Source organism: Buteo buteo, chromosome 1, assembly GCF_964188355.1.
Source record: "Buteo buteo chromosome 1, bButBut1.hap1.1, whole genome shotgun sequence".
Classification (NCBI taxonomy): Eukaryota; Metazoa; Chordata; class Aves; order Accipitriformes; family Accipitridae; genus Buteo; species Buteo buteo.
In genome coordinates this window covers 57129150-57151807 of record NC_134171.1, presented here as the reverse complement: position 1 = coordinate 57151807, position 22658 = coordinate 57129150, and the positions used below count along the sequence as shown (strand labels likewise).

The window sequence follows — 22658 nt, the reverse complement described above, 5'->3', positions numbered from 1 at the left end:
GAACAGTTCACGTAAGGACTTTAAAAGAAACTATGTTTGCCAAGAAAAGATTTGAAGCTTGAGAAAGTTGTTAGTAGTTTGATAGATAGTCTCATCACTTCGTATGTGTGACTTTGCAATGCACCCTGAATTCTTCTGAAAGCAACATCAAAGAACAAAGGATTCAAAGAAATTCACAGTACGCACTACAGTTTGGGCAACACAAAGTCATACTTAGTATCTTCAAGGGTCAAAGACTTGAAATTTTTAGAAATTCAGGACTGCATGAGACTACTACCACTACTTTTTTTTTTTTTTGTCAGATCAAATGTCTCAGGGGCTGACCCATTTAAATTTGCCTGACATCAGTCTTTTGAATTTCTGAACATTCACTACATGTGGGGACTTTACAGCCATTACCCCTTCTTCTTAAAGCTCCTGGCATGAGACTGACTGATGTTCAGCTGAACATAATTTATTCTCCTGCAGTTCCCATTTTCACAAGACAGAATTATAGCTTCAATACTGTCATACATAACTGAAGTTTATGTAGGTGGCTTATAATGTTACTACCAGTTTTACTAGGCCAAAGCGTTCTTTATATTCAATGCAAATACTTAGAGACTTGCTCTCAGATGTTGTCTCCACACCCTGTTTTTTCTATCTAACCTGTTCCAATCCCTCGTACAACTTTACTTAACCTGTAAGAGGGGATAATCATGTAGTGTAAACAAAATCAGTTAGTGTTGTCTTTGTCAAGAGATGCAGTTCTGATACAACTGTCTGAAAAAAATAAAGTTTCTCTCATCAGAAGATGCCACTGCCTTGTCCCAATAGGAAGAATAGAGAAGAACAGAAAATATTCTCCTTAACTTTTATATCTTTTCTTTACAGTTCCCCTTACCTCTAACTACTAACTTTATGATAATATGTCCCTGTGCATCTTTTCCAGCAATTTTCATGATTCCTCAATAGTTATGCCTCTGCCTGTATTCTTTGCTTCTCCTAACACAGCTTCAGGTGTCATCTCAACTTCTTACTGCAATGAAGAATGATTAAAAGCCACATTTGTCCAATATCAAAACTTTTGCAAATTTGCACATAAAACCAGAAAAAAACTCCATATGTTTGCTAGTGACTCACAGTATTACAGGAATCACTAAAATGATGGTTAGGTTTACCAGCCTAACTACATAAGAAAATTTTCAAAGTTATATAGATATATATTTTTTGACAGCAAAAGTAGGCATCCCATATTAATTTACAGTCAGATATGTCTATTTAATTAGTTACTACACTATATTCAACACATTGGAGGAGACAATGAAAAAGTAGGAAACTTAAGACTCCCGTCTGAAAAGAAAAGACTATTCAAACCAATGTGGGACTGTAGGAAGAATGATGTCATGAGAACCACTTCTGAATATGAATTTGAAATATTACATAGTGTGAGGAGCCAAATCAAGTAAGACGGCAGGACACATTTTTCCAAGTCAGAATCAGAATGGTTACTTGTAAATTCAAAAATCACTCAAAATTACCGTGTGAAAAGCTTTTACTAGATAAACAGAAATACCCAGGTGAAGTCTTAAAAGACTACAAGTAAATATTACAAAAAAGCATGCCAACAACTTTAAATAATTTTCTTAAATACTTGCATGAAATATTTCCCTCTTTCATAGACTACGGAAGTAAGCAACAGGACAGGATCTGAACAAATGGTCTTTGTAAGATCTACTGCATGAACACTTCACACGTGGCCACTTGCACGTATTATGTATTTCTCTGTTTTGCTCTTTTTTTTTTTTTTAATGGATTTAGAGGAAGTCCAAAGAAGGGCAACTAAAATGATCAAAGGTCTTAGGAAGAGATTAAAATGGCCTGGACTTCTCAGTTGGGAGAGAAGGAGGCCAAGGGATGAGATGATCAAGGTTTACAGAATCGCGAAGGTGGTAGATAAAGTGACTGAAGAACTGTTGTCACCAAATCCTGATATACAAGAACTAATAGGATAGCAGTTTAAAGCAGGTAGAAGAAAGACTACTTTAGGAGAGGGTAATTTAGTGTTGGTAGAGCTTCTGAGAGTCCCTCCTGTCAGATGCTATGATCTCAGAAGGTTCAGAAAGGGATTAGGCAAATTAACAGCAATAAATTCATAAATAGATACTGAAAGGATGAATCAGGGATGCACCCCTCTCTAATACAATTTTGGATGCTGGAGCAGTATTAGGAAAATAGAAGATGGAAAATGGCCAGGTTCGGGGGATCTCCCTAAACAGCACCTCCTACTGCCACTGTCAGAAACAGAATAGTAGGACAGATGGACAACTGTCTGACTCAGGAGTAATTGTCCTATGTCCTTATGTTCCTTTTTTACATAGCAGTACAGATGTAAAAATATAGTTCAGCATGCTATTCCTGACTTCTCACTGACTTTCAGTGCAACCAAAAAGGCAGATTTTCCTTTTTTCTTTTGTTTTTTTTTAACCACATATGAATACATGACATGAAATCATATTCATATACATTTTATACTACATCGCACAAAATAAGAAAAGCACTAGTTAGAAATAATGATACTTTTGCTGGCATTAATGGTAGCTGACCAGGTCAGGATGAAAGAAAGAAGCTGCAATATTTCACTGTGGAGTAGTTTATTAAGGGGCAGATTTTGTTAAATTGGGGCGGGGGGGGGGGGGGGAGCAAGAGAGTCAAAGCCCAAAACATTACAGTGTAGCACCAAAACTTGTGAAACACTGAATTCTTTATGAGCATCCACAAAGGCTGACGAAGACTTATAAAAACAAGACCATACTCATAATATAAAGCTTATTCATCAAAAATAGGTGATGAGAATATTGCACTATGAACTCACATGTCACTTGGTAAGTAATTCTGAAATCAACGATCCTTATTCTTAACAAGCAACCACTAAGTCTAGACAGACAGACTAGTTAGATACTGCCCCATTCATGAAACCTCATGTCAAAGTTTGCATCCAGCCATAAGAAACAAAAGGTTTTGACACTCTGGGTCCAAGGATTTGTCTTGCATATGACTTCCTATTTCCTGCCAACACCATCTTGAAACTCCACTTTTATCCTAGACATTTGTTCAGACTTCTTCAAGGTTGGAAAATACTTGCTACCCCAGGGGACTGCACAAAGACATGGTAAGTTTAATATCATCCCAGTTATTTAAGCAATCCATCTTCTCCTAGCTTTTCCCAGCATGAGGACCAGAATTCCAGTCTCCAATAATTTATATGTTATATTCCATTTTCAAAGTGGCATAAGGGAGTCAAGCAGTTTAATATGACAGAAAGTCAATATAACTTGATTATCTTAAATTCCATTAAAAACACCAGCTGCAATCAACTACTCTACACAGCTTTGTACTACAGACTTCAAGGGATAGCCAAATCTTCACAGCTGACACCCTGGTCTATACTGAATCATCACCTAAGAATGTTTTTTAAAAGTCAGACAGTAATAACCACAGATTTTTTTGGCCTTTATTCAGGTAATGGTCTACCAAGGCTGCACATATGTCTAAATATTCACTTCTCCATGTTATGTATGCAAAGAGAACCAAGTCCTGGAGCACACAGATACAGGGGGAAGGCATCTTGATTACAGCTCATCTAATTGGCCATGTAACAGCAGACTGTGGAAGAGACTTATTGCCATCGTGCCTTTTCCAGCACTTATTTATTCATGGGCATGAATGTTTCCACCTTGTAGATTAACTTGTGCTTGTGCTTCATGGACAAAAATGACTGCCATAGTGATGTAGGAGCACTTTGCTTACATACCGACAAGGTGCCCACTCCAGAACTGTGCAAACATACACAAAGGGGCACGTGCGCTTCCCCCCTGGGAAGGTACCCTTTCCCTTTGGTTGATTTTACATTTCTGAGAGTGGTAAGTGGAACAACCCATTCTGTCGTGGGGGTACTGAGGTGCAGAAATTCAATTTGTTAGGAATAATATATATCTCCTACCAAAAATAGGTGCCTGTGTAATTTTTTGGTCCATCAGTAATCCTCTTCTGTAAACAGGTCTACTTTTTGACTTTGCAGAGATTGACAATAAAAATAAAATGGAGAAAAAATATAGGGGCACAGAAACAACACAGAAGAGGAAACTGAAGAATTAAACCCTGTTTGAAGAACAGCTGGTCTCACTAATCTAACAGTCACAGCACTATGGCTTATATTGCATGGATGGCGATATTGCTTGACTATCTGAAATTTCATACAGCTACAGTTAAATTACCATTTATCCAAAATGCTGATGCATTATGAGTGCCTTGTAGGCCAAAGCTTTATTGTGGTGGAAAACCATAGCAGTACTTCCATGCAGCCATTCACAAATTTAGCAAGCATTGTTCAGCACATTCAAGAAGCAAAAAGACTGTGTAATATCAGATTGAAGGACAATTTACCTCAGCTATCACCAGTTCTGTACATTCCACTGCTTTATTGTCAGTCAAGAACTGAAAAAAACAGAGATGCTTTTTAACGACTCCAGTCCTTACATGGAAATATCCACTGATTTACTCCTTAGGCAGCTGAAGGTGTGACAAAAATACCACCCAAAGTGGCAGCTTGTTAGGGTCATACAATGTGTTTCCTCTACATGAAATACCAAAAATTGAACTAAAAGTTTCTGAAGTCATTAGCTCTGAATCTGTCTTTGTTTTCCCTATCATAAAACTAGTCTAACTTTATGATCTCATACTTTTAAGTCAGTCTCCTCTGAGGTTAGACTCACCTAGTCATATATCTTAGACTTTGTGAAATTACTCTAGAAATTAAATCCATTTGAAGATTTTCATATCAATGAGACACAGCAAGTTTTAAACATCAGTTTAAAACTTTAAACACGGTTTAAACACAACTGTGGTTGTGTTTCACATTGTCACACTTCTTGCTTAAAGTAAAGACAAAACAAACCAGAAAGAAGAAATTCTCAGGATCTTTTAAAGGCTCCTCCAAAAGCAAACTCGCCCCTTGTTTGCCAGACACTGGAAGATGTTGAACTGTGCCCAGAGCTTTGTCCACTTACTCCTTGAGTGTCAGTTTGTCTCTTTCAATATTAAAATGTTAAATGAGAACAGGACAGGAACCAGCCTCAGGGCCCAAGACCTGCCATCACAGGCAACCCTAACAGAATTCCCCTGATATCATCTTAAATCTCCATCTTAAAACCATTTTTCCTTCTGGATTGCTACATCTAGCGGAAAGTGTTCTAAAAATCTCACCACTCCAAGAGTTCCAGTTTCCAGGCCAAATTTATTTATGGACAGCTCTATTTATGCTGTTATCTTCTGTTAGCTTAATTAATTACTTCTTATCCCTCAGTGGTGCCACCTCTACAGATGTTTTTATAGCCATATCCTCTCTCAGCCTTTAATTACATTTGTTACACAAATGAAACAAATGCTTCTGGTCTTCTTTTATATAACAACATCTGTATACAACAAGTGATACAAACCAGACAAGGAATGCCGGCAATGAAGTCTCACCATGGTCCTGCATAGTGGTAATAACACTTTCCGGATTCCACTGAAAATGCCTCATCTGGAACTTCCTAATATCTCATTTATTCCTTTCATTAAACTCACGACCTGGTTGTGCTGTAATGAATCAATACATCTGTCTCCTCATTTGTTCACAACATTTAATTCCACAATTCACAGCAGAAAAATTTTATTAGTCCTTAATCCAGCAAATCCCAGAATTTTTCTGAGTATGACCCTACCTATGGAAGAACAGTGTAAAACAATCCCCAAAACTAGTACAGTACCAGTCCAGCAGTTTCTATCTCCTCTGTGATATCTGTCACTGCCATGACCCCACTTAGAGACACAATCACTACAGGTACCACACGAAGTATATGATTAGCACTTTGAAGTTGCATTTCTGCTCCTGCAGTTCTTCAACATCCAGGTTCTTCTTCTGTAGCAGCAAAGCTGTACAAAAGTGTGTTTTCACCAAACTTATTTGGCATGCTCTTATTCTTCTGTACTAAACTCCTCAGTAAATACACTATATGCAGCCAATCTCAAGACTGACACCTACAGAATATATCCTGGTTTGGAGGGAGGTTAGTATTAAATACTTTCTCATAAAAACTGTTTCCCTCCAATACCTTTCCAGTGGAAAGTGTTTCCCAAGTCATGCTCAGTAGTGAAATGCAACAGGTAAAAGTTACTTGCAAAAATTAATAACTAAAGATGGGTTTCCTCTGATTCTGCTTCAGGGCATCTCTTACTATGATATCCTTAACTCTGGCAATTTATGGGAAGTATGAAATATCCTTGTTAACATGGTAAATGCAAACCAATCCTAATAAAGCTAGAGCCTGACTTGTTACACATGCCTAAAACCAGTTTTGTAACATTGTAGATGAAGTTACACAAAGGGATGTAGCACGCTTCTTAGCATGCTTCCTATGAAGCACTGATGGTAATTTCTGTCTGTTGTTCTTCTCTATGGCTCTGCATAGGTGAGTCAGCACTGGTCATGAAGTAGGTTATTGGACCAGACTGCAAATATTAGTGTTCCACTAATGTTTTGAGCATAACATTTTTGTCCCATACCTATAAAGACAGATACCCTGCCAGGCTCACCAGATTGCTGTTAACACAGTAGTAAAAGTCACCACTTGCAAGTAATTGCTATTACAGTCAAAAGCTTGCAGAATAGGGATTTTTTTTTAACCCTTTTTTCCCATAAGCTTAACAAAAGCTTCTAAAGGGTAATAGCGGCCAGAATATCATATGAATATCTGTCTGGTGAAAATACTAGCAGAAGAAGATTTCTTTTCCTATTTTGATCAGTGATACATTCTTATAGCTATTAAAAATCTCAGCAAGAATACAAACAGAATATTGACAGGAAAACTTGGTTTGGACATTTTTCTTTACCATTAATTAAATTCTTAAATTTTTGCAAAATCAACACATTAATGACAATGTATGACGCCCTCCCTAAACACATGCATGCAGAGAGGCTTTTTTCCAGAAGTACAAGGCAGCATGACCAATACTCCAATAAAACTTTTTTTTTAAGTTTTGAAAAGTTCTGTCAAACCCTTTCCATTACTGAGTATATGGATGGAATACCTACCGAAAATATAGGGAATGAGCAAAGTAATTCTTAATGTTGTGCATCATAATTTTCATTTTATAGTCTCACTCTTCACACGCTTAGCAGTTGCCTAGGGAAAGACTGGGACATGAGGTACTGGGGAATTAGTTTCATTGCATGTTAAAACCAAAAAATTTTTTACAGAGCTATTTTATGGGCATAGAACTCTGGAAATCCAGGGTTCATCCTTTCTCCTTCCCATGATTTTTTTTTTTCTGGGAATTTGTTCTATTTTTAATAATTTGCCCACATTTTGATCAAGTTTTCCTACTGAGGAAAAATAAAGTCAGACCTTCTGATAATTTTCTGAACAGCATTAAAACAGTGATATATAATGAAATTACTGGAAGCTGCCTTGCTCTGCTTTCTATCTACCAAATAGCTACAGCACACTCAGCAACAGTACCAGATTCCATCCGTCAGCTCAAGTTTTCCTAAAACTCAGCTATGAACTGTGAACACATCACTCCACACTCATCATCCGTGCTTCCAGCAGCAATCACAGGGGAGTAAAAGAACAGTAAATTCTAAAAATGGCTTTATACTGTGCATAATCCTTGCACAGTGTAACTATTTACTGACAGACCGATGCAAGTTTTCTGGTTAAAACTTTCTTATAGAACAGCTGGCAACAGCTCTATTTCAGGGCAGAGTTAACAGACTGGTTCTGCATGGTCAGTGATTAGGCTCAGGACTGCGCACTTAGAATTTCTGTGATGCTTCTCCTCTGTATTTCTATATTTCTGATCACTTGTGGCAGAAAATTCATGTGAAATATTTAGTCACAGTCCTAGGGCAAAAATTTCTGTTTAGTAATGCCTCATATTTTTAAGAATGGAAGTAACACTGGATTAAACAGATCAAAAATTTCAACAAACCACTCTAATGTTAGTGAACTCAGTGTGTTTTTAAATGCATTGCTGAATTGAACTATACACATTCCTTAATAATAAAACCAAGATTCCTACCGAAAGACAAGTGAAAACTAAATCTGTCTCTTTTTCAAAATTCAGACTTTGAGCATGGAGATGATGATCTCAATGTTTAAAACTATGGAGTTGGTTTTTTTTTAGACAGCCCTCATTTCCTCTGTGTACTTCTCCCCATGTTCAAGTTTGGGACCTGACCCTCCAGACAGATAACCTTAATATCCCACATTCAGGACAAAGTATGTTCTTTAAGTTCTAAGCAAATTCTTTCACCAGCATACAAACAAACCTTGAAAACCTCAAATCTCTTTTGTTGTCTCTGAATGTGTCTCATCTAATCTGCAGTCAAAGTTATCCCATTACATATACTAAATTGCAACCACATGTATAGACCTGTGTATGTATATACATATATATCTATCTACAGGTAAGAGAGAGCTCATAAGAAGCCCCTTCCTCATTGAGTCCCTGTAGGGAAGTCATGAACAAATTAATTTGAGCATGAGTTTTGAGTCTGTTGAGCTTTCTGGAATGGTGCCCAGCACCTGTGTGGTGAAAATTCTGGGAAACCTGACACAAATCAGTCATTTTGGAGCACTACAGGGCCACGAGCTGTATGTTCAGCTGAGCAGAACTGCAGTTCCAGTATTGCACTTATACACTTCACTTTTACATTCATTACATGTTGCTATTCATGTAAAAAGAAAACATAATTCCAGCACGTCCTTTCCTGAGATAAAGCAGAAGGCTATGGGACTACTTCCTCAAGACTTAGTGTGAGAGACCTCACTAAACTTCTGCTACAGCATAAACTTACAAAGAGGAAACCAGACGAAACAGCCCAGAGCCATCGCAAATGGTGGCAGGAGCTGAACTGCAGAGAGCCTTCAATATTCCGAATGTGCTTTTTAGAAGCAGGACAAAATTATCACCTAGACACAGAGGGATGTCTGTGTTATGTCTATTGATACCTTCACCTAACAAATTTAATCGTTTAACTCAAGTACTTCATGCTTTAGAAGTTTCTGTACTGCTACATTGTAAACAACCTATTCAAAGCACCTTTATGTCATTACCCATTTTCTGGGGTGGATAGAAAGAGTTTCTTTGATTTCTACAGGCTGTGGAGCCGGTTTCCTAGGAAACAGTTTCAGTCACCCTGGCGTGGGCCAGTTTATACCTTATTCCACAGGAGTATCAAACCAGTGCAGTAGTGATCAGTGTGTTGACCATTATGGCCAAGTAGTGGGGATACTTTAACACTTGAAGCAATGCTAAAATGTCTGTACAAAAGCAGAAATAGCAGATGCTGTCAGGACAATGACACTACTGATACTTTTTAGCAAGAATAATTGATCAGAGCATATACCACCTTTTTACTGACCAAATATTTCCAAAATGTTCTGTATGTGAATTACAAGTCTACTTCTCCTAATAAATTCATAACCTTGTACAGTCATTTGTGGAGTCACAAAAATAAACTAAGTGCATCAAATACAAAATATAAAACCCAAGCATCACTGACACTAACAGTTTCCTTTCAACTCAATTTAAATGAAAATAGACTGGGGGACATTATTAATTTTTTTGTTTTTTCTTAGGAGGTAATAAACACTTTTGCTTCAAACTTTGAAAGGGAAGTTGTTACTACTGTTGCAAATGCATAATTATGATGGCAATAAAATTATAGCTTTAACCATGTTTTTTTTTCTAAGCAGAGTTTTGCCATGCATTTTTAAAAAGTACAGTCCAGGAATAATAAATTTCATCTTCAGGCAACACAATTTTATTCCTATCAACAGAAAAGAGAAGAAGGAGGTTTTCCAAACTACATATTAAATAATCTTTCCCATGATGTTCTTATGCTAAATTATAGAGAAATATGGTAAACATTAAAATGGTTTCTAATTACATAAATCATTTATTTAATTGCCCTAGGTGAATAAGCTGAAAATAAAACAATCCAAAAGACTGTAGGCTTTCTATATGAAATAAGAGCCTGTGCTCCTATTTTGAAGATAACCAAAGGTACCCAAGTCATTTTAGGTTCAAGAGGACAGTTTCCATTGATAGGAGTCCACATAAAGCAAACCACGTGTAGGGATACTTTTGCATAATTCATTGGCATAATTCAGCATAGCCTTATTGGTTTATTGCACTGTTCAATATAAGGTCTAGTTTCCAAGAGAAAAAAATGACATGTGCCAATCCCTCTGAAGTCTTATATGGAAAATTCAACATTGGCAAGGTTCTGGGAGAGCCTTCAATGAGGATTAAAAGTCCCAGAACATTTTCAGAATTGTGACAGAAAGTAGACTTAAGAACCAACTACTCCTATTAGGAAAACAAAAGCAGATATGATTACTTTGTTTCCCCCATGCCAAATCTCATCTCTGCTTGGAAGCATGGAAGTGAAATGTGCCCTACCACTCATTTCAGGTCAGGAAGGAAACCATTGTAAAATAAGTGATGGTGTGAATTTTAAGTACAAAAGCACTAGATCAGCTTTTCACTTTTTTTCAGAACTAGATCTCAGGTGGATAACCATATCCAGTAATGCTGATCTCACAACAGCCACTCAGAGTCATTTTCTAAAGAACATAATCTTCTTATGTCACTCCGTGCTGAAGACCAAGGCAATGCTACAAAGCCATCTACTTTTACTTGTCATCTAGGTTACAGAAAAAATCTCTTTTAGTTTTAGCAGCAGACATTAACATATTGTCTAATATCTAACAATCTCTTGTGAGAAATTGAGACATCTCCTTTAGATAAAGTAACATAAGACTTGTGACAACTTTTCCTCCCCGCCCCCAATCAGATGCTTGTAAAGTCATGTCTTGTCAAGCAAAAAAGCCTGAGCAAAAGATTTACCCCTTTTCTTCAATGGAACAGATATTTCTTGTCATGTTGAGAGAACCTTAAAGTCACACTCAAAGCTGTGTTCCATGCAACATTAGAAAAGCATCATTTAAAATGGTAGTAGCTAAGACCGTTCATGAAAAATGTCAAAATTGCTTTGATTTGGTGGGTGGACCCCACATTTTAGCATTTGTAAGACAGCAATCTGATTCAAAGTACTTCATACCAGAACAGAACAACTTCTTCAACTTTACAGTTTAAATAACAAAGTAAGTGATTGTGAATTCTGTCCGCAGCAAGGGTTTATGCAAGTTGAAATGAAAGGTAGTTTCTTTATTTCAAGCAACTGCGAAAAAATGGATGGAAAGTATAAGTCAGAAGAATAAAATGATTTGTTAAGCACTAGAATTGGCAAGTACCTTACCTGACTAAAAGAATTCCAAGCTCTCCGATTCTTTCTCCTTCTAAATGTGCATCTCCTTCAGCTATAAAGAATCTATCCTTTCTATAGGCTAAAAGAGCACAGAAAATCCCTGAGTTTGTCAAAATTATATGAAAACCCACAGCACTTGGCATCTCAGAAATCAGTCCTATCTTTGTACTAATACCAGTAGACTTACCTTTGAATCCTAATTTTCTTGCAAAAGATAGATGGTTTACTCCAACTAAGCATTGTGGAGAAGCAAAAGACATAATGGTGTTCCCTTCTCTCTGGTGCTTGTGCTTAGTACACAAGTACCATGTATGTCCCCAGGATTGGGAAGTGGATCTATTGATTGCATCCTAACACGCTGGGAGAAATACTTTGTGCAGTGTTAGTTTGGTATTTTACTTCTTCCAAAAGAGCACAGAGCAGAAAGAGAAACACATTACAACTCCCAAAGATTATCTGTGAACTGTGTTTAAGTTGTATTCATGGACAAAAAAATATCCATGAGTGGCTAAACAAAGACATTCTTACATTGTATGTGTTCTTAAAGTATTTGCTCTGCTTCTCATTTACATCTGCATAACACCTAGGGGTAAAAGTTCTGAAACTAATGAAATTATAGTGTAAGATATTGGTGCAAATTAAATCAGAAACCAAATTCCTGACCTTGTAGAAGCAGCAATATCAAAGATGACTTAGAAAGGAAATAAGGAGCTACAAAGCAGATTGAAAAGGAAATGATTCTGTGGCCTAAGTCTTGGGTGTTGATGGCAAATCAATGCCTTGCAATGCAAATTGCTATAGCCCCCCAGCAGCAACTGAGTCTCTCAGAAAAGTGTATTTTATTCCTAGTCTTTCAAGAGCTGTTCTCAACACTACATCTAAATCAGACTCATTTTTCTAGCTATTTTTCATGCAAAATAAAAACAGGAGGAAAAAAAAATGTGTTTGCTGCTCTTTCCAAGTGCAGCAGAATCTGTTAGCTCCTTTTCACTTTTACTGCTTCAAATGTTTCACAACAAAAGCAAACCTGCAAACTCAAATTCCAATGAACTTATATCTGGTTTGTTCTTTTAAATATATCTTTTTCTCATTACATATCATTCATTAATGAAAGAATGCTTCTTACTCAGAGAGGAAGGATTTAAAGGAACAGGCAAGACTACAAAGCACATAACTTTTTTTATAGACATAGTTTTTCTTAGACAAAGGCAGAAGTACAACAATTTCAGCAGAACATGTTGATGAAAATCAAAATATAAAATACTTTGATTTTTCATCATATTGCAAATCTAGCCTCCAGACTTGCCTGAGGTTGCACAACTGAGAGACTCGGTACAACTAATTTTAACAAAAGTCCTGGAACAGGAAAAAAAACCCTTTCATCCAGCCATGCTGCCCACAATAAAGAAAGGGAGATTGAACAGAAGACCAGGGGAAAACAGTGCCACTGGGACACAGGTTGGTGGTGTTCACTGCAATCACACATTTTGGAAAGCTCCGTGGTGAAATGGTGGCAGGAACAGAGCTAGAGATTAAGCACAATAGAATTCAGTAATTTTCTGGTTTGCTTGCTTTAGAAACGTTTCCTAATGCACAAGTGCAAACCCTTATTAATGAATTCTATGCAACACAGAACAGGGGAGAAAGCAATTGAAAAATCGTAATATCCCCCCAAAATAAAGTAGAACAGGCATATTAAAAAGAAACAAAATAAAAGAACTTTGTATTGTCAGAGCCACAGGTCTAAGTACTCCAAAAAAATAAAATCATTGAGGCTCTTTTTATACTCTGCAGTTGAACCTGCAAAGTGTCATTGGAGATTTTTTAGTGAAACATCACAGTGTAGTGGGAAAAGACAATCAAGCTTTTGCAGCAAATTCATACTTTGCCTGTTTCCCTTATTTTCCCTGTGCCCTAATTGAGCTTAACAGTTTACTGGCACTCATTCTTCAGGATTTATACCAAGTAAAATCAAGTGCTCTGGGTTTACAGACCCTGAAGGAAGTCTCTGTTCATAGTTATTGATATCATCAGGAAATGTAACTTGAACACTGGAAAGACCAAGGGGATGGACAAGAACTACAGCCATAAACTGTAAGCTATGGCCTTGCACAGTGTCTATGTGCCTGTCTCGGAAAGAGGAAAGGAAATTGGGAATAATCTCCCTCCTTTTCAGCTTCCTTTTATTCTTCTTTTTCTCCATTTCTGCCAACACGTACTCATTCTTAGCTGATGAAACAAGGACAGAATAGTGCTTTTTGATTCCTCTCATAACTTTTGTGGTTGACTTCAAATTCAACTGTAACTGCCCTGTGTTTCAAACAACTTTATGCCACACAGACTTATCTTCTCAGGTAGTATGTCAATGAGTGCATTGTGCTACATAAATACTCAAAAGAATGACAGTTTAACCTTGACTTTTCTTAAAGGTCCCTTTTTGCTGGAAAAATTAGCACTTTTTTGTTCCAGGAAAAAACACTTTACACATTAATAAGGAAACCTCATTGTGTGCCTCCCTCTAAACATACATGTATCAGTATATTACCATTCACCTCAGCGATACTCAGACTCATACAGCCTTATCTGAGAGAAAAATGATACTTTAAATTTTTAGGTAATTTCTGTTATTTACAAAAACCAGCTGCAAACCTGAACGATTAAGAACGTAGTGTGCTTCACTGTCTGTCATTCCAGTGACTTGTTACTTCAGAAATTAAATCAAACACTAATTTCCATCTAAAATCATCTTCTGCTTGTTGTCTAGTTTAACTATTTGCTTCAGAAATTTCTGCTGTCAGGATGGTGATGACTTAATATTTAATCATGGATTTCCAGACAGAAACAGCAACAAGAAAATTTTATGCTTATTTCACTGTTTTTAAAGATGAGTGGTTTGCTTTAAACAAAACAGTAACCTTGCAGGAAAAGATGTGATTTTTCTAGGGGTGATTTGGCATTTTTCATTTCAAAACCTAAAAAAAAAAAAAAAAAAAAAAAAAAATTAAAACATTTAAAATAAGAATTGAATCTCCTGAAATTGTGACAAAAGATTTTTAGCTGCAGATTTTATTTAGGTCATAGTGTAAATAGTTGTTTTGGGATTTCTGTTTCTCCGAAGAAAACCTGAAATACTATATTTGGGTTAAGCCAAAACTTACTTCATTTTGCGCTGATTTATGACTGCAGCAGTTGAAATCAAGAAGCTATTATTTGCACAGGCTGTGAAGGTTTACTAGCTTTAGGAGACCTTTAAGTAGACTCTTGAAGTGCTGCTTGCCTTGCCATTCAATATAACACAGAAAACTGGCCAATAAGAATTTGGAAGTAAGAAAAAAGACAAACAACTTTCTTTTGAAAATGTTGTTAACACAATTTAGTAGGCCAAACTGGCAACCTGCACTCTGGGGCATGAGTGACACAGGGTTCAACCAAATTAAACTACATATATTGCTGGAAAGCTCTACTGTTTCAGTTCTCAAGCACTGCACAGGTGAAATGTTCAGTATAAACACGGATTAGCCTGATTACACTTTGAAAACTTGTAGACAAAAATCCTTCCATTTAGTACCTATGACATTCCATTTATAAATAATTCTAGGAATAATTTCATATGCACAGCTGGTACTGCAAGACTTGCTAATTAAATATCAAGGCAAGTAATTGGACTTTCAAGAGTTCCGAAATTACAGAAATCCTGAATGGTGTTGAATACTTATCATTCCTGGCAGGTATAAAACCACAGCATAAGCAAAGTGCACCTGCAAATCAATGGACAGAAAGCTTAAGTATTGTGGTGAAACAATGGAGTTGAGTCTTCTACCTGTACAATGTGTGCAAGGCACAGGTGTAAATCCCCAGCAGAAGAATAGTGGAAGTTATGCCCAAAAGAGTAGAAAAGACATGCCATTTAATGAGAGACTGTGATTTGACAACATATTTTTATGGCATCATTTCAGATACATAATTTAGTCCAGAAATGTCTATTCACATACAGTCACAACTTCTTCCCTCCCCCAAAGGACATCTCACATATAGTCCCATATACATCTATACATGTCTAGATATAGATATACAGATGGACACTTACCAAAGGTGAAAGTGATACTATGTTTTGGTGTGTTGCCTTCCCTTATAATAATACTGATCTTCCTTCTGCAATGATTTACAGTTAACTGATGAAAAGTGCTTTAGAAGAACCAAATATTATTAATGTTGTTGTATGTGTGGACAGATGCCCTTTTTGTATCTTTAAGTGATGGCTGGTATATGTATCAGTAATAATAAGTATTCTTATAAGCAAAATCGTGTACAGTACAGTCCCAGCCAGCAGGAAAGCTTGTAAACTGGTGCCAGATATTAAATGAAAAATTGCTTTATCTTTCCCACAGGAAGATGTAATATGAGTTATGGACGGCACCATGACATTTATATGTAAAATGATTCAATTAAGTTAGCTGAAATGTTATAAAAATATCAACCTAAGATGTGTAGGTATGGGAAATTTCAGGTTTGTGGGGTTTTTTTCCTGGCAACACTACAAACAGTAGGAAACGGCAGCTTGTACAGAGAAATGAAAGTAACTGTTGATAGTGATCCCTATTATTCCTCAGTATTCACAGTACAAATGAACAAGAGACCCCCCAGCACACATCTATCACGTTTGGTTTCATTTTACCTACAAAAAGAAACTGTTGTGTAAACGTGTGACATACTGTGTTGACAATGGTATCTGGCTAGTATTTGGCATAGCTGAAGAGGGGAAGACAGGAGTGAAAATTTTACATGACTCTCAACTTTTCTTCTTGTATTTCAAGTGCAAAACAGAGCTCCTCTTCATTTGTGCTTAATGAAAACTATGGTAGCTAACAGATGTTACAATGCCTGCAGAAAACAACAAATAATGATAACCAGCCAAGGAAACTGTTAGCCTCTGAAATTACACAGGATATTGCAGTTGCTCATTTCCTACAACCTAGTGTTTACTCAAATCACATCTAATAATTGAGGACAAGGAACATTCTTGCTGACCACAGCCAAAAAAGATGCTAGGGTCAATAAAGGCCAAAATGAGGTCTCCAAATAAAACACTCTGTAACCTTATTCCATGATTAGGTGTGTAGAAAAAAGTAATATTTTAGATACCTAAATATAAGTAAGCAAATGTATTACTTGGAAGAATCAATACAAATAAAGCTAGAGATGATTTGCATGTTATTTTCCTTAGGAAAAGGAGGATCTCCAGCAAGGAAAAAAAAAAAAGAAAGAAAGAAAATAAACAGAAATTTAGGAAAGGCAGATTATAAGGAAAATTGTATGAAAGCATATTCACCTTTGCTTTGACTGACTTTAACAATCAAATGCAAGAAAATTATTAATGGATGTTGAAATGCTAGTCCAAATAAAAAAGGCTAATGTATATTGTAAAATAGCATTATTACTTCCTTCTTTCAGGTGGTAAAAATGATGATTGTGGTTGTGCTGACATTTGCCATCTGCTGGCTGCCCTACCACATTTACTTCATGGTTACTGGGATCTATCAACAATTGAATCGGTGGAAATACATTCAGCAAATCTATTTGGCCAGCTTTTGGCTTGCCATGAGCTCCACAATGTACAATCCCATTATCTACTGCTGTCTTAATAAGAGGTAAGAATTGGTTATGAAACAGTTGGCATGCATAGCTTCAATGGGAATATAAATGGTTTAAATGGGATAAAAGACAAAGAATTTTCACTTGAATAGTTTTCAGTTAGTGGGAAAGAAAACAAAACAAAAGCTTCCTTTAGGTTTGTACTTGAAATGAATCCCCAAAAAACAAATGCACACTTCCAGTAAATACTTTGGTCTACTGAAAATTTCAGAGCAAAATTCAGCATTCAGAAACCAACCCTTCCTGTTTCCATATCCAAAATTTAAAATCTAAAGTAGTTTAATATTTTTTGGCTTGCAAAACATTAAATAAAGAAGTAAAGAAAGTCATTAGTGATATACAGTGCAATCTGTATGTTCACTAACTAATTGTAGCCACAAATTTGTTTTCAGTGCTGGAAGGATATCATATAAAATGTGATTTATTGTGTATTTTATACCTCACCATTAGATTTCTACTGGGCTCTGAGGTCTGTAACAGGCTAATAAAACAAATATTTATATTCTCATTACTCAACACTAAATTACAGTATTGTTTGATAGCAAGGCATTATGCTCTGAATTTCAAAGGCACTGCATTTGTTGAGTTTGGCGAGATTTTATGGATATTTGGCAGTTTGAAACTACTGGATTGCAGAATGAACTCATGTTTTTCATTTCAGCCTGTAGGACCAGGATCTAAACAAACATCATCCTGGCCATCCTATTTTTCAGTATTTCTTCTAGTATTATTGGATACAGACCACCAAGAACAATGAATCAGTTCACATACTCAGTCAGTATGAATCAGTATTGAATAAGTAATCTGAAATATTATTCGAAATCTCTTCTGAATGAGCAGCTAGTGTCAAGTTTAATTGCTGGCAAGCTTTATACCAATTTTGTTAAATATTTATAAAACCCCACTAAAGATCATGCAATACTCGTCAAAAAGGAGTCTAATCAAAAATGAAGTGACCAAATCCTGCCGAGTTTTTATTGGTGTAAAAACACTGGAGTCTGCCTCCTTGATGTGGATAGCTTACAATGCTTAACTTTCATAGTTTTTTAAAATATCAAGGTAATGCCTGATTTCATACAACCTTCTGCCCCTTTTGATAATTTACAACTGTTTAAAGAACAGGTAAAGTTTTAGTATGCCAGAACAAAATCCTAACTCAAATAGCGAATTTCCCATTAATTTCAACAGAAAGCAGATCTCACTGGGTGTCCAGTGTCTACAAAATCACAGGCGAGGAAGAACTACACCTCATATTTTCTCAATTGCTACCATAAAACCTCTAAAACATTGCCATTTTCTTCAAAAACTTTTTATGGCAGAGTTACAAAAGATGTTATTCATAAAAACCCAGTATCTCTGATGTGGCTTATGTTGACACTCATACAGTGCAAAATTAAACATCTGGATTAAAGAATATGAATCAACAAAAATTTCATAATTTTGAGAGGCACTAAAGGTCACCTTGATCAGAATTTAATGCAAGAATGAAATACTGGTGAAAGTTTTCTTATAATTAAATTCCATATTGAAATCAAGAAGGCAGAACATCTGCTTCCTTTTCATGCAGTAGGAAAATACAGCCTCTTGCTGGGAGTCAGATCAATTCATGCAGTATTGTTACATCTGCTGGATCTAGTATCAGAGTTATAACACCTATTCCCAGCCTCATCTTCCAGGCTAATTAGGATATTACTTACGTATCTAGATAAAAAGAGCATTATTTCAAGATGAAGAAAAAACATGCCCTGAATGAGAAAGAGGATGGAAGGTGAGACAAAAAAATACAGTCTAAAGATGTTTAGGTTTTACAGCTTCCTTCACTAAATCCATTTCTATCAGAGGTTCTTCCAATATTTTTTCATAACGTGGACTGCTGAACCATTGCTCCAAAAAGCTTACAGACACAATAAACAACACAGCTGATTGTTGAAACAAAAACAAGAGAAGCAAGACAAGTGAGAAAGTCTGATAAGTTTTAGGTCTAGGTGAAAAGGTTTTTTTTTCAGGTTACAGATAATTGTTTTTCTAATATATTTAACTTCTATTCTGGAAATGCATGCACACAAAAAGTAACAACAGTCTTTATAGTAAATCTCTGCCTCTGAATTGAAATAAAATAACACTGTATGAATATTGCAAGCACTAATGTGCTAAAGCCTCAAAATTCCCATTTGTACATTGTTCACATTCAGTTTTCAACTTTCTAGGAACTTCTTTAATTATTACAAATTATTTCCAAATATTTTATGTGAACAATTATTAGTCATTACATCATTTCCATTTAAGCACCTCTGTTAGAGAGGGAAACACAGAAAGGATATTGGAATCTGGAAACTGGGATGGTATTTTAGAGAAAAGAATGCTACAAATTTTCTCACCGAGAGAAGACGAAAATATGGGTGCAAATTTCATCATAGGTCAAATCAAAACAATTTCTGTGAAGACAGTGCTATGAAAGCTGGTGTTTGTTTATTCAGGCATGGGCAAAGGAAGGGAAATCGAGCATCAGGAAAATACCAATGTTAAAATGCAGGAAAAGTATATAGAAAATCAGAAACAAAAATGAGCTGTTACCACTGTCATTTTTACCCTACTCAGACTTTAGTCAAGCACGATCCCACTGACTCACCACAAACAGGATTAGGGGCAAGATAATTAGCCGAGTCAGTGTCCTCTCAGCATGGTGTATGTTTTCATATGAAGGCCCGCGGCGGGCTCTCGCAAGCACAGGCTTTTGCCGAGCATTTCTCTTCCCAGGTTCCGAGCTGGCTTCAAGCGAGCTTTCCGCTGGTGTCCCTTCATTGAGGTGTCCAGCTATGACGAGCTAGAGCTCAAGGCAGCCAGGTTTCATCCCACCCGGCAAAGTAGCCTATACGCTGTGTCCAGAATGGAGTCCAGCATGACAGTGGTGTTCGACACGAACGATGGAGACAACACCCACGCCAGCCGTAAGAAAAGAGCAGCTCCGAGGGACACGAGTTTCAATGGCTGTTCACGGAGGAATTCCAAGACCATCTCCACAGCCTCAAGTCTCATCAGTTCACTGCACACATCAGCAGATGATAATTCCTATGCATTTCATGGTGCCAGTTGCTAGAAGGGCAGCACTGGACAATGCTCTCCTGCTTTGGGACTAGATAGTCATACCACAGGAAAGCAAACATCATTCCACTGATGAACCCTAGCTATAAATATCATGAGACTTTTAGGCATCACTTACTTTTCTGCTTTAGAAAGAAAGAGGAACTTGAAGACATATGTATGCACCAGTCTGAAAGCACAGTCCCACCTTATATACGGCAATGTTTGTAGGGATTATCCAAAATAAGCTAACGGCATAAAAAACATGTTTCAGCTGTATCTGACCTGTGGCATTTATGTTTTACTTACTGAACTGTAACAGGCTCCTTTACTTACTGAAGCTGAAATGTACGATGTTTTTCTATTATAAGTGTATTGATTCTAGAGTAACAAAATTACATAACATCTGACAAAAAAAATTCTTTATAATGAAGAACTAATGAGCCCAAAGTCTATTCAATTGTTTTACAATTTAGCCCTATTCCCAGGCAAATAGACAAAATAAAGTTCAGGTGAATGAAGTTCAGCTCTGTCTGCAACAGTAGAATCTTTCAAATATATATGAAAAATGTTTTTTAAAAAGGAGAAAATCTCCAAGAGACTAAATTAAACTCTACCAAAGTTTCTGTATTAGTGAACATTAGATTCCAATGGAATGTATACTTCCAGGAGGATGTATTGCTTAGATGAACGTCCCATAGCTTTCTGTCTTGGTGCTAAGGGTAAGATCTTCCTTCTTCAGCTCCTAACAGGAGCTTTGTGATTGACTTTAGAAAGGTCAAAAGATTTTAAACTGGAGATTCACAGGTAAGAAAAATACCACTGTGGCAATGAACACTTCTCTGCAGAAGATACAGTAACATGTTTCACTATGAAATACCTTTACCAGAAAAAAAAATATTTGGGCTATTTTCCCAAATTTTCCATAGCTAGATGCATGTAAAAATACACCTCTGTCTGCATCTGAAAACATGTTAGGCATTATTACACAGACACTTTCCCGCCCAATTCAATCAAAATCCACTGACCATCACTGTTGCAAAGAAAGCTGAACTTAATACAAAAGGGACCAGAGGGCAGCCTTTGTTTTAGATAAATGGCTGTATAAGTTGCCTGGATCAACTGGTTGTAGGAATGTTCTCAAACAGTAAATCAGAACTTAAGCAAAAGAGTGTGAATGCCTTCTGAGTTAGCCAGACCAGCACAGGGGAGTGCTCAACCCAACATGGTACCAAAACTAAGCAATTAACAAAGAGAAGTTTGAAGGGAGAAAGGCTTGAGCTGGCTTTAGCCCGCATTCCTTCCCAGTGACTGGGGATGCCTGGCATTGTGACAGTGAGCATATCATAAAAGACTAGTAATGAGAATCATGTTTGTATTGTGATTCATCTGTATGGTCAATTGCTATATTCTGCTAAGTGTAATTTGTGTTTCTACTGTGATTTCAGTGCATTGCTGTATCACTCTGCTAAATCAAAATCCTACATAAGGTGAAACATACTCAAATAAGTAAATATGGTGTTTAACATTAAACCCTTCATGTGTGGAATAATTGAAGAACCTGGTCTTAGAGTACTGTACTCTGATAAAAATGTATCACAATTCCAGACTTGCACTTTTCCTATCCAAGGCCTGATCTTAAATCCACTGAATCAAAGAGCTCTGTTCATTAATGGCTTTCCTCTTAAATGCCAGTTCATGTTTTTCAATGGTCTGCATTTCTGAAAAAACAGATTTCTTTTCCATCATGCCACAGTTGTACTCTCACTTTTCCTTAAAAAAAAAAAATGTATAGTAATCCAGCAAGTATCATGTTATGCCTATAAAAATATTTTTTCTATTTTTCCCCCTGAAATACTCCATTTTAAGAATTTAAAATCTTCACAGGTGTTTAACAACTCTGCTGAGAAGATTCAGGATAGCTGCATACACAAAAAAAAATGAACCTAACCATATTAACCTGATGGTGACAAACACATGCTGTAAAGTCCTCTGTCTGCTCATGTACAACTGCTGAAGAACATGCATACAGAAAATGTATAGCTAAATACATTAGTTATTTAAAGTGTATAGTTAAATAAAGTGTCTTTTGTAACTATGGCAATTACAAATTCAGTACTGATAAACATCAACACATGAATGTAAGTTTGAATAATATGGTTGTAGTGAGATTAACTTATTGTTTTTAAATGTAGAGTATAAATCTTAGAAAGCCATATATAAAAATACAGCATCACAAATGTACAAAACATCATCCTCATATAACTTTTATGTTCCTTGGCTGACAAATATTGAGGGAGCAACGGTGGCTTCCTCACAGCTGTGTCTTAGCAAAACAATTTCATTGCACTAAGTGTTTTAGGATATGACCTCCTGGACAACTAATCCATTGATAAGCTCACTATATTTTGGTAGGGTAGGGGTGTCAAAAACACTCTCACCATTCCTGTAGTTCTCCTCTGAAGTTACAGGATATTCCTGTACAACAAATGAAGAAATACGTGCTCTTAACCACAGCATTGCTTTAACAAAACATTACAATGATACATGGTGCAAATCCTTCTCT

The 22658-nt window shown here is 36.5% G+C and overlaps 1 protein-coding gene across 1 annotated transcript in view; it reads left to right on the top strand.

Moving 5' to 3' along the window:
• The window catches only part of TACR3 (tachykinin receptor 3), a 41877-nt gene extending 21769 nt beyond the window's left edge, over positions 1-20108 (top strand). Inside the window, exons 4-6 of the mRNA XM_075039901.1 lie at positions 3086-3151; positions 16811-17007; positions 19769-20108. Of these exons, the coding sequence (XP_074896002.1) occupies positions 3086-3151; positions 16811-17007; positions 19769-20108 (603 nt within the window). The remainder of the gene's footprint in view (positions 1-3085; positions 3152-16810; positions 17008-19768) is intronic.
• Positions 20109-22658: the final 2550 nt, after the last annotated feature.